Raw genomic sequence first — 18,307 nt, 5'->3', positions numbered from 1 at the left:
CGCAAATGATTTTTTGTTTTCCCTTTTATGGGAGAAAGGTCTGTCTGTCTGTCTGTTTGTTTGTTTGCCTTATTTCGTAAAGAGATGGTTGTTTGTTTGTGCCTGATGGCGCTGATGGAGGTTTTCTGATTTCTTTTCGGTAGCAAAAAGTTTTTGCCCGAGACATGCCTTTAGAGTTGTGTGTGGGCTTTGTGTGGATCTTTGTGTGAGAGAATTTCGCTATGTAACAGACGTTAGTTAGACTTTTTGAATAATTAATGACATTTTTCGCGTCCTTTTTTGACAGTGGGAGTTCCTTTATATTCAGCGAATCGTATGGAAATTTTTACACATACACCATTGAAAGGGTTGTTTCTGGGAGTCGCCAGCGTGTTTTAGATTTTAAAAAGACATTCGCGTTTTGTTGGTTTTATATGAATGGGCGATATCAGGTAGGCAGTGCCGCAAGGTGTGAGTTGAGTTGTGTGATATATGTGGGTGTATGGAAAGGATTTAGTAATTAAGGGGCCTCTATCGCTGGCGAAGAGGTCATACAGTTGAGTGTTTAGAGTCTTCGAGCATTTGGGAGGTTGAAGTCTTGTTTATTTTTTGATGTAGTGAATGAAAGTTTCTTCAGATTTGTCTGAATTCCTATCAGATTTGTCTGAAATTTTGCACAAGGTGTTTGGTTATGGCTTCCAATAACCATGCTAAGTATGGTTCAAATCGGTCTATGACCTGATATAGTTGCCATATAAACCGGTCTTGAATCTTGACTTCTTGAGCCACTAGGGAACGCAAGTCTTATACGATTTAGCTGAAATTTTGCACAAGGTGTTTGGTTATGGCTTCCAATAACCATGCTAAGTATGGTTCAAGTCGGTCTATAACCTGATATAGCTGTCATATAAACCGATATGGGATCTTGGCTTCTTTAGCCTCTAGAGGTCACAATTATTATCCGATTTGTACAACGACTTCTCTCATGACCTTAAGTGTCAATTATGGTCTGAATCAGTCTGTAGCCAGATGCAGCTCCCATATAAACCAATATCCCTATTTTACTTCTTGAGCCCTAAAGGCCGAAATTTTTATTCGAATTGGATGAAATTTTCCACAATGACTTCTACTATGGTCTCCAACATTCAGTTCAGTTATGGTCCAAATCGGACGAATTGGCATTGCTATTATAGCTCCAATATCATAGCAATTATTTCCTCATATGTTTGCCTAAAGAGAGATAGAGGGAAAAGAACTCGACAAATGCAATCCATGGTGGAGGGTATATACGATTCGGCCCGGCCGAACTTAGTACGTTTTACTTGTTTAAGTTAAACAAACAAGGACGGGCTAAAGTTGATCAAAGCCGATATAATTTTGTCCATTTACATTGTGAGGATCGGTTAAAAAATTATCAAATTTTTGGAGTATTAGTCAATACGGACGAACTCGTACGAAACTCGTCGAGGAAAGCGATGTACAAAGTTTTAGGAAAGTCAATAAATGGGCTTGCAGTGACTCTAGGAGCGAAAATCGGGCGATATATACACATATGAGAGTTATATCTTAATCTGAAGCGATTTCTATGAAATTCACCAGTAATGTCGAGACTTATAAGAAAATGCTTGCTGCCAAATTTCGGGAAAATCGGTAAACAAATGAGCAACTTTTTGCAATATTTTCCAAAATCAGACGAACATATATATGAGAGCTATATCTAAATCTGAACCGCTTTCGAGCAAACTTTATAGAAAATCGGACGATATATATATGAGAGCTATATCTAAATCTGAACCGGTATCTATGAAATTCATCAGTTATATCGAGAGTCATAAGAAAATCCTTCCTGCAAAATTTCGAGAGAATCAGTTAATAAATGACTGCATTATTACATTATTAGTCCAAATCGGATGAACATATATATGGGAGCTATACCCGAATCAGAACCGATTTCTAGCAAACTTCTAGAAATTGTGGTAGTCGTCGAGAAAAGCGTTGTGCACAATTTTGGCAAAATTGGTCATGCGCTTGCAGTGGCTCTAGGAATGAAAATCGGGCGATATATATATGAGAGCTATATTATAATCTGAACCGATTTCTATAATATTCAACAGTAATGTTGGGAGTCATAAGAAAATCCTTCCTGCCAAATTTCTTGAGAATCGGTTAACAAACTACCATTTTATTGCATTATAACTGCAAATCGGACGAACATATACATGGGGGCTATATCTAAATCTAAACCGATTTCGAGCAAACTTTACAGATATTGTAAAAGTCGTTGAGGAAAGCGTTGTACAAAGTTTTGGGAAGATTGGTTAATAAATGCACTTGCAGTGGCTCTAGAAGTGAAAATCGGACGATATATATTTATGACAGCTAAATCTAAATCGGTAGTTCAAATCGGACGAACATATATATGGGAGCTATATCCAAATCAGAACCGATTTTTGCAATTTCAATAGACTTCGTTTCTAGGCCGAAAAATATGCCCGTACCAAATTTGAAGACGATCGGATGAAAATTGCGATCTGTAGTTTGTACACAAACTAACATGGACAGGCGGACAGACAGACAGACGGACATAGCCAAACCGAATCAGAAAGTAATTCTGAGGCGATAGGTATACTTATCAATGGGTCTATCTCTCATCGTTTTTGGTATTATAAACAAATGTACTAAGTTATAATACCCTGTACCACAGTAGTGTTTTAGGGTGGGTAGTAGGGTATAAAAACGCAAAAAAATCTACGTGAGTTTCCAATTGCTGTAACTTCGTTATTTTTGCGAACTTCAACATGCTGAGGACACCGTTGGATTCGTGAAGAAATTCTCTTTCCGAAATGGTGCTGGATGAAGCAACACTATTTTCCATTTCCTTGAAATCTTCAGAGTATTGCATCAAAATCGCACAATTCATATTCCAAAAATTCAAAAAAAACTACTTGAGTTTGCAAATGCTGTAACTTCCTTATTTTGGCAAACTTTACAAATTTTCAACCACCGTTGGATTCGTGGCAAAAACCTCTTTCCGTAGTGGTGCTACATGAAGCAATACTGTAAAGTTTTCTATGAAAAACATGTCAAAAAGCAAGCTTTTTTGGGCGTAAAAATTCAAGGTCGTTTTCAATGTCAAATACGCTCTAACTCCTTTATTTTTTTGAATTTCGAATATTTTCTAGCATTCCGCAGTTCGAAATTCGAAGACGATTCGTAAAATAAACAGAATTACTTAAAATTTCACATTTTATTTTTTTTGCATTTTTTTAGCAAAGGCTAACCCCTTATGAAAATTTTCAATTTTTGATGCGAAAAAAATTTTCGAGTTGAGTATAGAGTATTGAAGATTATGGCAAAAAAATCGGTTTTGCGCAACTCCCATGTTTTTTCTTCAAAAAACAAGCTCAAAATCGCATAATTGATATAAAAAAAACGCAAAAAAAATCTACGTGAGTTTCAAATTGCTGTAACTTCGTTAGTTTTGCGAACTTCAACATTCTGAGGACACCGTTGGATTCGTGAAGAAATTCTCTTTCCGTAGTGGTGCCGGACGAATCAATACTATTTCCCATTTCCTTGAAATCTTCAGTGTATTGCATCAAAATCGCATAATTCATATCCCAAAAATTCAAAAAAACCAACTTGAGTTTGCAATTGCTGTAACTTCCCTATTTTGGCAAACTTTACAAATTTTCAGACACCGTTAGATTCGTGACAAAGATCCCTTTCCGTAGAGGTGCTACATGAAGCGATACTGTAAAGGTTGCTATGGAAAACATAGCAAAAACCAATTTATTTTGGGCGTAAAAATTCAAAGTCGTTTTCAAGGCCAACTACGCTGTAACTCCTTCATTTTTTCGAATTTCGAATATTTTCTAGCATTCCGCAGTTCGAAATTCGAAGACGATTCGTAAAATAAACAGAATTACTTAAAATTTCACATTTTATTTTTTTTGCATTTTTTTAGCAAAGGCTAACCCCTTATGAAAATTTTCAATTTTTGATGCGAAAAAAATTTTCGAGTTGAGTATAGAGTATTGAAGATTATGGCAAAAAAATCGGTTTGGCGCAACTCCTATGTTTTTTCTTATAAAAACAAACTCAAAATCGCATAATTAGGTTCAAAATGGAATAACTTCGGTTGACAAATGACAACATTATTGCAAATTACCCAAAATCTGGCGAAAATATATATGACAGCTGTATCTAAATCTGAACCGATTTCCATGAAATTTACAGTAATGTCGAGAGTCAGGAGAAAACCCTTCCTGCCAAATTTCGGAAGAATCGGTTAACAAATGACCATTTTATTACAGTATTACTGCAAATTGGACGAACATATAGATGGGTGCTTTATCCAAATCTGAACCAATTTTTTCCAATTTTTCAATGTTCCAAATGTTACGACGGTCGGATGAAATTGTGGACTGTAGTTTGCACACAAATTAGCATGGACAGACAGACAGACCGACGGACATGGCTAAATCGAATCAGAAAGGGATTCCGAGACGGTCGGTATACTTATACTTACTTCCTGCTGGCTGTTACAAAAAAATGCACGAAGTTCTAATAACTAAAATATTGTGATTTCCACTGACTATTGTCTATACAACCCCCTTTGTTAACAATTTTTCTCTAAAAGTATAACCGAGTGATCCACATGTGTGGGAGCTACATGTTAATCTGAACCGATTTCTATCAAGTTTTGCCGCAACGTCGCGAGTTATAAGAGGATCCTTCATACCAAATATCGTGAATCGGCTTAAAAATAATCACATTATAGCAATATTAGTCCAAATCGGACGAATATATACATGGGAGACATATCCAAATCTGAATCGACTTGTTTAAGTCTCAATAGTCTACGTCTTCGGAAGAAAATTGTCACCTACACTTTGATAGACAGACAGGCGGACATATAGACAGACCGACAGATGGGCAGACTGGCAGACATATAGACAGAAGGACTACCAGATAGACAGATGGACAGACAGACAGACAAATAGGCAGACGTAGCTTAATCGAATCAGAAAGTGTTTCTGAGTCCATCCGTATGCTGGTGTGTCTCTCTTCATTTCTGGGCGTTACAAACTATTGCAAAATGAATATTCCACCAGGGAACAGGGGCAAACTTCTCACATATCAATGTGTGTAGTCCGATTCAAATTTAAGCTAAGGGACCACCTTTTTATTGCCGAGTCCGGGCGGCGTGCCGTAGTGCGACACCTCTTTCGAGAGAAGTTTTTTTACATGGCATAGTGCCTCACAAATGTTGCCAGCATTAAAAGAGGAAAACCACCGCTGAAAATTTTTTCAGATGGTCTCGCCAGGATTCTAACCCGGGCGTTCAGCTTCATAGGCGGACTTGCTAACCACTGTGCTACGGTAGCCTCCACACACCAATGCACTAAGTTATAATATCCTGTACCATAGTGATAGGGTATAACAAGCTGCAGAAGAAATATGGCAAGGACCATAATTAAATTAAATATTGAAGACCATAGTGGCGGCAATTGTGTAAAATTTCAGCCAATTCGGGTAGGCATTGCGCCCTTGAGGGGCTCAAGAATTTTTAGCGGCGGTTATTCTTACAACTATTGTTTAGATATGTGAGATATTCTGTCATGTTTAAACTTCTCTACTCGGACTCAGCAAAAAAAGGAGGCCCCTATCATTGAGCTTAAGCTTTAATCGGACTCCATTCATTAAAAAATGAGAGGTATCCCCTGTTCGTTGGTGCAATGACATACAAAATGCTGCTATGTCTCATCATTATCCCCACATGCCCTTACCACGCTATCACTTGGTGCACCTATTTTGCATAAGTAAGCTCCTAGTCTCGTACTGACCTCCTTCTTAATTTCTTTTAGTAATAGCCTCTTCTTCTCACAATCCGAATCTCCCCATAGGATTTTCAACAGCCCAGACGACCAGTTTACTGTTCGTAACACTCGTTAACTCTCGACGTCCTTGCTTTAATACCATTCCGTGATCGTCCGGATCTCCGCCTACAGGAACGTATTATGGTCTGTTAGTCGGAAACAGATCTCAGTCTCTGGGTTTTCAGGCCCGCTTCGTCCTCTAGCTTTTATTCATCCGTGTAGCATGAGCTTTCAGATGTGTCGAGTATGGTTCGAGTCGGGTCATATTTGGAAATAGCTTCCATTTCCTAATGTTTGGTCTTAGACACATAAAACGACATTGTTTATGCAGTTTCTTTGGAATTTGTCAAAGTGGGCTGTATTAAGCCCACCGTCATCCTTCCCCAGTAAAGTAAAGAATGATGGATATTGTCCTTTTGGCTACACTGGTTTAAACAGCTCACTCACGTTTGGTGTTTTGTTTCACTGTCAATCATCTTCAGTTTGGTCTATAATTTAACCATGAATCGTCTTACAAACGAACAACGCTTGCAAATTATTGCATTTTTTTATCAAAACCCGTGCTCTGTTAAGAAAGTTCATCGCGCCCTGCTCCATTTTACGACGAAGCTCACTTTTGGCTCAATGGGTACGTAAATAAGCATTATTGTCGATTTTAGAGTGAAGATCAGCCAGAAGTATTGCCAGAGCTACCAATGTAACTCACAGAAAAAGTCACAGTTTGGTTCGGTTTATGGGCTGGTGGCATCATTGGACCGTATTTCTTCTAAAATGATGCGAACCGTAACATAACTGCAAATGGTGATCGCTACCGTGAGATGATATCCAATTTTTTTTTTGCCCAAAATGCAAGAGCCGGCCGAAATGTTGGAATGAGTATGCCAGAATTGGACTAAGCGGATGGACAATTTGGGGCGCAGTCACTGTCATCATTTTCATGATATAATCTTCAAACATATAATGATATATATGGACCGTACTATTTCATGCATTTTTCTGATTTTTTTTAAGAACTTTCCTATAGCTTTTTAAATATCTCCCTTTAGAATATCTCACAAATACCAATAATAAAATAACATGACTTCCTTAAAAATGTATACCTATTATCTAGATACTGTGTTCTTTTCTTTCTTAAACGGAAGTCGAACTTATTTCAACTCCCCTCTAGTCTTAAGCTTAAAAAATCCTCAGCTTAAAAACTCTCTACTTTTTTACAAATTTTTAGAATACCTAAAAAAGGAACTAAAAAAACTGAGGTGAACAAAGGAGAAATTTTAATGAACTTAATTTTTCAACTTGTTTTTTTTTTTTCTTTTCCTCTTTCAAAAACGGAAGTTGAACTTCTTTCAACCCTCTAATCTTCAGCTTAAAAAACTCTCTTTCCTTTTTTACCAATTTTTTTAGAATACCTAAAAAAAGGTACTAAAATAACTGAGGTGAACAACTTATAAATCTGCTTTTTTGTTTTTGCAACACCCCTTGCAGGTTGGTTTTTTATACCTCTCTATGGAAAACCACACAATGCACCCGCAGAGCAACACTCATCCCAACTCTTTTTTATGACATTTTTTATTTAGGATCTTTTTTCGCAGCAAGCAAACATTTTTTATGGACCCTTGAGCCAGCCATCTGATAGCATTGTTAACTAAAACTAAGGCTTAAACTAAAGTAGGGCCTGCTTTACTTAAATTTACCAATTTTTCCAGCTTAATTTGGTTTGCTCTCATTGCCTAAAATGATCCGTTGGCTAAATCCGCTAATATTGCAGGAGGATTGCTTAATTCCGTTCATAAAATCCCGGATTTAGAAATGTGAAAAGTTAAGTAAGTAAGGTTCACACTGAGAGCAGGGAGGACTTAAGCATGGCATTCATGCGCTAATCTGAGTGACTTAAAAAAAATAAATAATAATAACACACGCTTTTCACAGGCGAGACTTATGTTTTTAATCCATTCTAAAAATCATGGCACACACACACACACACCCAAAAACACAGTCATTGGTCTCGTGGATCAAAAATATCCTCACGAAGTGCCAGCAAAGAGAGGTTCGCAGAGACGACAACCAAACTCGCACACATACCTGACCTTACCTGGGTTGGTTCGATGGCTGTGGCGCGCGGTTTGGTTGGCGAACCATGATTGTCGTATATGGGTGTGTGTGTGTGAGTGAGTGTGTGGCGAGAGTGAGTAAACCACCATTGGGAGAGTAGAGATGATTTGAATTTTAGAAAAAGAGCCTATTTGCCAGCTACCTGTGTTTAGATTTCTCTTGGTGTTATGGAAAAAGGGACCCACAAATAAATTCATTGGATTCTAAAACATTCGTACACACGCACACACACACACTCTAACCTCTACGCATCTTTTTCGGCAACAAATATTGACTTTTTCGTGTGCGAGTTTTCGCTGAGAGGCTGTGTTGTTGTTGATGATGAGGCTGCTGTTTAGGGCCTTGTTTGTATGTTTAGATGCGTAGATTGTGCGTGCTTACTTGAGTGTGTTGGGCGTGTGTGTGTGTGTGTGCCTGTGGGTCCTTTTTGTTGGAAGACAACCCAACAACATCTTCTCAACCACACTCAGCCGCGCCAGCCACCATCGTTATTGCCGTCGTGGTCGTAGTCATCGTCACCGTTGTTTAAATACTTGCCTGTTTTTTGGTTTGAGCATCAGTTGCATTTCAACTACGAAACGTGAAACACATACGCTCTACTCTCCCCCTACAGTTTTCTCTTCTTGACATCTCCTACGCAAGAAGAGATTTGCTTGGGTGACTTTTTTTTTTACAAAAAAACGAATTTAATTTTTTATTTAAAAAAACGAAAATCAAAACAAACGGAATTTTAACTAAAAAACGAACTTCCTAGAAGTGAAAAAACTTTTTCTTAAAATCAACGAAAATTAACAAAAAACAAAACAATACAAAAGTGGTGCTAACAAAAAAATTGGATTTTACCAAAGGATTTCATTTAAAAGGTATATAAACCCCGCTACTCCAGGACACCCTTCACCCCCAAAGGCCCATTTGGATTACAGTGTTTTTGTTGTTGGTGTGAAATAAATTGTGATTGGTTAAAAAAAGTTAGGCATAAAAAATTGCCACCCCTCATAGCCTTATGAACAAGCAAAAAAAAATGTGTTAAAAAAATCCTACCCCTCATTGGAGGCAGAACTCAGGCAAAACCAAAACATCATAACCATCATTTAAGCCTGTTGTTGGGATTTTATGCAAAAATTCAAAACAAATTTTTATGGTCAACTGAGAATACTCTCTTCCCCACTCTGTCATAGAGTTTTTGCTTCATTTTTTTCTCATTTCCCCTTAACAAAAACAAAGTAAAAAAATACTAAAAATTCATTAAAAACAAAAAAGAGCATATAAATGTCTTTACACTCCAAAAGCAGCGAAAACCGCCAGGATAACGACTTACTTGCTCGCCGATGAAAATCTGCACATGAAACGCGTAAATTTTAGCGCTTGCGCTTTAAGGAGCATAAATTAATGATTTTTTTTTTAAACAAAGGCTCCCTCACATATCTCTCCAAAAACAAAACAAAAAAAATCCCAACACCCACAACTCACACACACACACACATGCACATTCATATAGGCACACATTTTGGGTTATTGACATTAAAAAGACAATCTTAAAATTATTTAAAAATTAAAGAAAATACCAAAAAATAATTTTTTTAAAAATTAAAAAATATTTATATATAATACATTAAAAAATAAAATAACACAAATATAATATTTAAAAATAAAAAAACTTCTTAAAACTTTTTTTTTAAATAAAAAATTGAAAAAAATATATAAATAAAATAATAATAATAATGAAAAATTTTACAAAATTTTTAAAATTATATAATCAATTTTTAAACAAAAAAAATCTTAAGAAATTTTAAATATTCATGATATATTTTGTTTTTTTTTATTAAAATTAATAACACAATTTTTGGATAATTTTTAAAAGTTACTCAAAAAACTTAAAAAAATATTTTTCATATTTTTAAAAATTTAATCAAAATTAAAAAAATTAATTGAATTAATTAAATTATGTTAAAAATCCTAAAAACAAAAATAATAAATAATTTTTAAAATTTTTTGAATATATACACAAAATATTTATTATTTTTTAAAACTTTAAAAACCAAAAAAGTTCTTTTTAAACTTAAAAAAACTTTTGAAGATTAAAAAAAATCATGAAAATTAAAAATTTTTAATAGTTTTTAAACTATTACAAATTTTGAAAAAAATTAAAAAAATTCTTTAAATTATTTTTAAAATTATAAAAAATTATTAAATTTATTTTTAAAAATTTAGAATATTTTTTAGAATATTTTAAAATCAAAAATCAGTTTTTTAATGAATTTTTCTTTTTTTTCTTATCTTTTAGATTTCCCTTTGGAAAGCTCTAAGCTTATCATAAGGGGATCGAGCCCCAAGAGGAATTCAACTCTCCCCTCCAACAAAATTCATTTCCCTTAACAAACATGCAAAATTGGGATACTGCCACCATGCAACAAACAACAGCGGCCAGCAACAATTTCCTGGAACACAACACATGGTATAACCAAATGTTTGCCGCCAACATAAAACAGGAGCCGGGCACAGTGGTCTCACAGCCCCAGCATTCGCCCCTGAACACAGCCAGCCATTTGGAGAACTATCTGAAGCAGCATCATCAGCAATTCGCAGAGTCTGCAGCAGCAGCAGCGGCGGCGCAAAATAGCCTACCAGCCATGACACCCTCACCCACCAATAACACAGAGTTTTTTGAAACAAACTCACTGCAGCAGCAGCAGCAACAACAGCATCATCAACATCAGCTGCTGCAACAGCAACAATATCAACAACATTTCCAACAGGCCCAACAGGCTGCTGCACAAAATCAAATCAGCTCACATTTGCCTTTGGGCTTCAATCCTTTGACGCCGCCGGGCCTGCCCAATGCCGTATTGCCTGCCATGTCCCATCATTATTATACACAAGCCCAGCAAAGGCAACAGCAACAGACTCCCAGCCCATGTCTGAATGAGAATTTGGAGAAAGCGGCACTGACGCCCCGCCATACACCTCCCATGGATATAACGCCACCCAAGTCGCCGAAAATGTCCAATGGTAACATCAACCCCTCCAATGGCAACAGCATGATGATGGATCACAATCAACAAGGACATGAGGATCAGGATCTCATCTCCAATTCCAGTGAGGATCTCAAATACATAGTCGAGTCCGAGGATGATGAGTCCATACGCATGCCCATTTACAACTCACATGGCAAGATGAAGAATCACAAATGCAAATCCTGCGGCATGGTGGCCATTACCAAAATGGCCTTCTGGGAGCATGCCCGCACACACATGAAGCCCGAGAAGATTTTGCAATGCCCCAAGTGTCCCTTTGTCACCGAGCTCAAGCACCATCTGGAATATCACATACGCAAGCACAAGAACCTCAAGCCCTTCCAGTGTGACAAATGCTCGTACTCGTGTGTCAACAAGTCCATGCTGAACTCGCATCGCAAATCGCACTCCTCGGTGTATCAGTATCGCTGTGCCGACTGTGATTATGCCACCAAGTATTGTCATTCGTTTAAACTGCATTTGCGCAAGTATGAGCACAAGCCAGGCATGGTGTTGGATGAGGAGGGCATACCCAATCCCTCGGTGATCATTGATGTCTATGGCACCAGACGTGGCCCCAAAAACAAATCCTCCTCAGGAGCAGCTGGCCTTAAGAAGGCTTGCAGTGATTTGAAAATTCCTCCCACTTCACAATTGTCGGCAGCCTTGCAAGGTTTTCCCTTGCAGCAACAGCAGCAGACGCAATCATCCGCCTCCTCCTCCTCCATGCACTCCAGTCAAATGCCAGCCTCTCCAGCCAAAAGCAATAGCTCGGTGGTCTCTGACTTGCCTGCCTTGACGCTCAACATGTCGCTGCAGCAACAGGCCAATATGCCACCGCAATCGCCCGGCGCAGGGTCCTCGGCCCAACAGCAGGCCGCCAATAGTCAGCAACAGCAGCTTAATAACCTCTTGCCCCCCTTGGCCTCCTTGCTGCAGCAGAATCGCAATATGGCCTTTTTCCCCTATTGGAATTTGAATTTGCAAATGTTGGCAGCCCAGCAGCAGGCAGCGGTCTTGGCCCAATTATCGCCGCGCATGCGTGAACAATTGCAACAGAAGCAGTCCGAAAATGGCAGTGATTTCCATCAAAACTCCGACGATCTCAATGAAGAAGAGGAGGAGGAATGCGATGAGGAAGAGGATCAGGAGGAATTCGATCGCAAATCTGTGGACTCGGCCATGGATTTGTCACAAGGCACCCCCACCAAGGAGGAGCAGCAAACCCCAGACATGGCCATGAATCTGAAGTTAAGTGGCGAAGATCATGGTGATACCCCCCTGTTCAGTTCCTCGGCGGCGGTGAGACGCAAGGGCAGAGTTTTGAAGCTGGATCCGGAGCAAATGAAGAGCCATCAAGCGACTTCACTGCCCTCATCACCTCAACATGCTAGCGAAAATCCTCCCACCACCTCCTCGCCCATTCAGGCGAATGGCTTTGCAGCTCCCGCTCAAAATAAAAACGAAGAACACTCCTCGGCGGATGAGTCCATGGAGCAGGCCAACGGCCCCCAAAACCATCATCCCACCACCACGGCTGCGAATACCAGCGCCAGCTCAACGGCCTCCTCCTCGGGCAACAGTTCCAACAGCTCCTCCACCTCGGCCTCGAATGGCTCCTCATCGGCGGCCACCAGTCCCACCACCACCAACACCACCATGTACGAGTGCAAGTACTGTGATATCTTCTTCAAGGATGCTGTCCTCTACACCATACACATGGGCTACCACAGCTGTGATGATGTCTTCAAGTGCAACATGTGCGGCGAGAAATGTGATGGCCCGGTGGGGCTGTTTGTGCACATGGCTCGCAATGCTCATTCGTAAGAAACCAAATTTTTATAAACTCCTTAAAACCCCCCTCGAAACCTGCGACCCTGGTCTTGACTTGACTTGAATGCAAACTTTTGTATATGTTTTTTGTTATTATTTTATTTTTCGTTGCTTTGAATTGTATATAGAAAAAAATTTTAAGTAGCCTAGTTGGCCTCTCACCCCCCCTCCCCCCCTCTCCACTGAAAGAAAAACCAAATAGCCCACTAAGGGGGGTAGGTCAACTAAGCGAAACGTTGTCATGAATTGTAAATATGAAACATTTAGTTTTTAGTTTTTTTTTTAATTTCTTTATGTCTTAAGTTCCCTTTTTGCAACTAAATCCAGAAAAAACGGTTCCTTTTAATGATAATGCTAATGATCTGATTTAGAGAAAGAAAACTCGATTTATTTTTTGTTTTAACTGCTCTCTTGTCCATATGTATGTATGTACGTATTTGAAATGTATTCTTTTTGTGTTAGTGTAAGTGCAAGACAAACAAACCAACAAACAAACCGTAATTTAAATATTTTCCCTTTATTATATATAGTTTTACAACTTTCCCTGTGTATCTCTGCTCTTCTTTCTTAATTTTAACAAAAACCTTTAAAGGTTTAAAAATTTTTAACTTTAAGTTTCTCTCCCCCCCCCTATGCCCCTATGCCAAAATCAAAAACAAATTAAACATTTTTATGTTTTCCCTATATGTGTACACTTAAGTTAAACAACGAAAATCAAAATAATCAAAGTCATTAGTTCTGTTTAAGTTTTTTAGTTAATATTAATAAACGAAAATATATATATTTTTTAAAAAATTTTTATTTGTAGTAATTTAATATAAAATGAAAAGAAAAACGCTATTACCCAATTATAGAGAGATTGTAATTCTTAAGAATTTATAAACAAAAAAAACAACAAAAGAAATAAAAGAAATTTATTTTCATATATTAAAACAAAAAAACAACTTTTGCAGTTTTTATTTTATTTTAAAAATTAAAAATTTTTTTTTGATTTTTTTTGATATTTTTTTATTTTTTTTTTAATTTTTTTTTTTATTTATTTTTTTTTTTGTTTATCAACTACAACCAACCACAATCTCAACTCAAACCATAGTTGAAATCAGCTCATATGCAACTCCATATATTTATTTTGTAAACCACTACAACAACAGCAGCAACAACAATAGCATTAACAACAACTACTTTTAATTTTCCCATATACATACATATATAACAAACAACAACAATAGCCATATAAAGCCATAGACTTACATTTCTTTAAAGTGATTTAAAAGTCAAACTTGTGGTTGAAGAAAGATATCGTATGAGAAGATCGTGAAGAGAAGTTTTTAGGACATTTGAAATTTTAATTATTGCAAAAAAAAAAACCAAAAAAAAAATTATTTATTTTTTTTCTTTGTTTTCGCTAAATTAACAACATACACTAACTAGCCTTGTGTGCTTAGCAACTTTCTAAAATATTTATTCCCTACACCCCTACTGTGGTACAGGGTATTATAACTTAGTGCATTTGTTTGTAACACCCAAAAGAAAGAGAGATAGATCCAATGATAAGTAACAGATCGTCTCAGAATCTCTTTCTGAATCGATTTAGCCATGTCCGTCTGTGTGTCTGTCTGTTTGAATGTCTGTCCGCTTGTCTGTCCATGTTAATTTGTGTACCATCGACAGGCTGCAACTTTCATCCGATCGTCTTCGAATTTGGTACAGGCATGTTTTTCGGCCTGGAGGAAATTTTGCATATGTAGTTTTGTTATTACTTCCAACAACGGTGCCAAGTATGGTCCAAATCGGTTTATAACCTGACATAGCTGCCATATAAGAGGATCTCCCAATTTGACACACTGAGCCACTGGAGGGCCCAATTTTTACTCGAATTGCCTAAAAATTTTGGAGGTGGTATTTTTCTATGACTTTTAACAGCCATACCAAGTAGGGTCCATATCGGTAAATAACTTGATTTTGCTCATATATATTTATTGAAAAAGTCATTCAAAGATTTTGACAAATGCGATATGGTGTATATAAGATTCGGGTATATAAGATGATGATGATATGGGGTATATAAGATTCGGCCCGGCCGAACTTAGCACGCTTTTACTTGCTTTTATACCCTACACCACTTTTGTGGTACAGGGTATTATAACTTAGTGCATTTGTTTATAACACCCAAAAGGAAGAGAGATAGACCCATTGATAAGTGTACCGATCGACTCAGAATTACTTTTTGCTTAAAAAAAAAAGCAAAAAAAATAAAATGTGAAATTTTAAGTAATTCTGTTTATTTTACGAATCGTCTTCGAATTTCGAACTGCGGAATGCTAGAAAATATTCGAAATTCGAAAAAATGAAGGAGTTACAGCGTAGTTGGCCTTGAAAACGACTTTGAATTTTTACGCCCAAAAAAATTGGTTTTTGCTATGTTTTCCATAGCAACCTTTACAGTATCGCTTCATGTAGCACCTCTACGGAAAGGGATCTTTGTCACGAATCTAACGGTGTCTGAAAATTTGTAAAGTTTGCCAAAATAGGGAAGTTACAGCAATTGCAAACTCAAGTTGGTTTTTTTTTTGGATTTTTGGGATATGAATTATGCGATTTTGATGCAATACACTGAAGATTTCAAGGAAATGGGAAAGAGTATTGCTTCGTCCAGCACCACTACGGAAAGAGAATTTCTTCAAGAATCCAACGGTGTCCTCAGAATGTTGAAGTTCGCAAAACTAACGAAGTTACAGCAATTTGAAACTCACGTAGATTTTTTCTGCGTTTTTTTGATATCAATTATGCGATTTTGAGCTTGTTTTTTGAAGAAAAAACATGGGAGTTGCGCTAAACCGATTTTTTTGCCATAATCTTCAATACTCTATACTTAACTCGAAAATTTTTTTCGCATCAAAAATTGAACATTTTCATAAGGGGTTAGCCTTTGCTAAAAAAATGCAAAAAAAATAAAATGTGAAATTTTAAGTAATTCTGTTTATTTTACGAATCGTCTTCGATTTTCGAACAGCGGAATGCTAGAAAATATTCGAAATTCGAAAGAATGAAGGAGTTACAGCGTAGTTGGCCTTGAAAACGACCTTGAATTTTTACGCCGAAAAAAATTAGGATTTTGCGATATGTTTCAAAGAAAACTTTACAGTATTGCTTTGTGCAGCACCACAAAGCAATACTGTAAACGGTGTCTGAAAAATTTTTATGTTTGCCAAAATAAGGAAGTTACAGCAATTGCAAACTCAAGTTGGTTTTTTTGAATTTTTGGGATATGAATTATGCGATTTTGAAGCAATACCTTAAAGTTTTGAAGGAAATGGGAAAGAGTATTGCTTCGTCCAGCACCATTACGGAAAAAATCCAACTCCAATCACGAATCCAACGATGTCCTCAAAATGTTGAAGTTCGCCAAACCAACGAAGTTACAGCAATTTCAAACTCACGTACATTTTTTTGCGTTTTTCGATATCAATTATGCGATTTTGAGCTTGTTTTTTGAAGAAAAAACATAGGAGTTGCGCTAAACCGATTTTTTTGACATAATCTTCAATACTCTATACTCAACTCGAAATTTTTTTTTTTGGCATCAAAAATTTAAATTTTTTCTAAGGGGTTACCCTTTGTAAAAAATTCAAAAAAATGTGAAATTTTAAGAAATTCTGTTTATTTTACGAATCGTCTTCGAATTTCGAACTGTGGAATGCTAGAAAATATTCGAAATTTGAAAAAATTAAGGAGTTACAGCGTGTTTGACCTTGAAAACGACCTTGAATTTTTACGCCCATAATGGAGTACCTGCCCAAATGGAGTACCTGTACCTTGCTTTCTGTTTTTTTATTCAATCCCACTGTGCTTTGAAGCATTTTCCGGCTAACAGACATCGGCACTTAATTGGGAACACAATACTAGACATGAAACGACTTAGGGGAGTGGTATGGACAATGGTTAGCGATTTTATATTCGTTATGGGTACCTATTACGGCTTGGTCACTCATTTCACATATTCTTTGTTAATCTCCCAAAGGGGAGAGTAACGAGCTGTTGACCATGAGAATGAATATCGCTAGAATGAAATGTTTTTATTGATTACAGAAAAGAAATCACCAGACATACAGGCGGAATTGACACAGACAATACACCACCAGCTGAAGTTTCGGGTGTCTGGTTAGGGGTGTCCGTCTTTCAGCTCACAGTTCTTGGCTTGCTTGTCTCTGGTATTTAAGCTTAGAATGCAAAGTATATTTCCTTTGGAATCTAAGTACCACAACAAAGCAACAACTGCTGCCTCCTGTACAACATTTCTTGATGTGTCAATTTCTTCATTTTGTGACCTTCAAGCTAGTTTTTGTTAGTAGGACGGAGACTACTTTTTAGTCTTTAGAGCGCACAACAAGCCGATTACTGGCTGTCCCGAGTGGCATGGGGCGAATTTATATCCGCACTCTTTTTAACCTAGAAACAGAAGTTGTTTAATTTACAATAGAACCCTAATATAAACATTTTGCCAAAGTTATAATTTTTGGAAAAATTAACAGAAGCATACATTAAAAAAAAAAATAATTTTTTTATTTTTTTTAACAAAATATTTTTTTATTTTTAACATAATTGCTATAATTGAAGTAAGTAATGTTTTATTTTAAGTTTTCTAAGTTCGCAAAATATAGGTACATCTGTTTCCTACGAACACCACAAGTTTGACTTTAAATTACAATCATCTAAATATTATTATTCCACAACAGATAAAAACCAAAACCAAAAACCACAACAACAACAATAGAACTAGATCCATAAGCAGCAATAGTAAGCCATAAACCAGTAACTTAGTATTTACATTTACTTTAAGTGAACATCTTTTAAGTATACATTTCCAATAAAAAAAAACTAATTTTCATTAACTTTACTTGAAAAAAAACACCTAAAAAATGTCTGTGCAAAAGAAAAAGGAATTAAAAATAAAATATCTGGACAAAATATTCTTTGGAAAAAAAAATTTCAAAAAAAATTCCATATACAAAAATGTCAAGGGATTTATATTAAAACATACATCATTACTTGAGTCCAGATTTTTATGCAAAATCGAAGTTTTGTATCAATTATTTGGGATATGTGGTGTTATTTTGCATACACACATGCAAAATCGAAGTGCCGAAGTCTTTATATGTTTAAACAATTTAATCTTATTAACAACTAGCTGAACCCGACCCGCTCCGCTGCGCCTTCATTAACACCACGCGAAAAATATGTACCCCATATAGCCATGGTGGATCCGCCTTTTACGATATGTATACATTCTATAGCCTATTATTGCTTCTTCCAGACCATATTCGTAACCTACTCCCTAATAACTTTCGTTTGAGTCCCATATTGTCCCGATCGGTCCTTTTTTATTTTCAGGTGGTGCTTTTGGGGTAAGGGGGAGAGCCCGCCCCTTTACGATATCAACAAATTCTATAGCCAATTGCTCCTTCCAGACCATATTCGTTATCTACT

The 18,307-nt window shown here is 36.8% G+C and overlaps 1 protein-coding gene across 4 annotated transcripts in view; it reads left to right on the top strand.

Moving 5' to 3' along the window:
- LOC106081780 (protein hunchback) overlaps window positions 1–13,681 on the top strand; it is a 263,183-nt gene extending 249,502 nt beyond the window's left edge. For 3 of the 4 annotated variants that reach the window (XM_013243979.2, XM_059362249.1, XM_013243976.2), the window contains one exon: window positions 10,258–13,681. In XM_013243979.2, the coding sequence (XP_013099433.2) occupies window positions 10,355–12,814 (2,460 nt within the window). In that variant the 5' untranslated portion in view covers window positions 10,258–10,354 and the 3' untranslated portion in view covers window positions 12,815–13,681. Of the gene's footprint in view, window positions 1–8,686; window positions 8,837–10,257 lie in introns of those variants that run through there. The other variant, XM_013243977.2, reaches the window with a different exon arrangement.
- Window positions 13,682–18,307: the final 4,626 nt, after the last annotated feature.

Source organism: Stomoxys calcitrans, chromosome 2 (assembly GCF_963082655.1).
Source record: "Stomoxys calcitrans chromosome 2, idStoCalc2.1, whole genome shotgun sequence".
Taxonomy (NCBI): domain Eukaryota; kingdom Metazoa; phylum Arthropoda; class Insecta; order Diptera; family Muscidae; genus Stomoxys; species Stomoxys calcitrans.
This window is presented reverse-complemented; position numbering and strand designations above follow the sequence as displayed.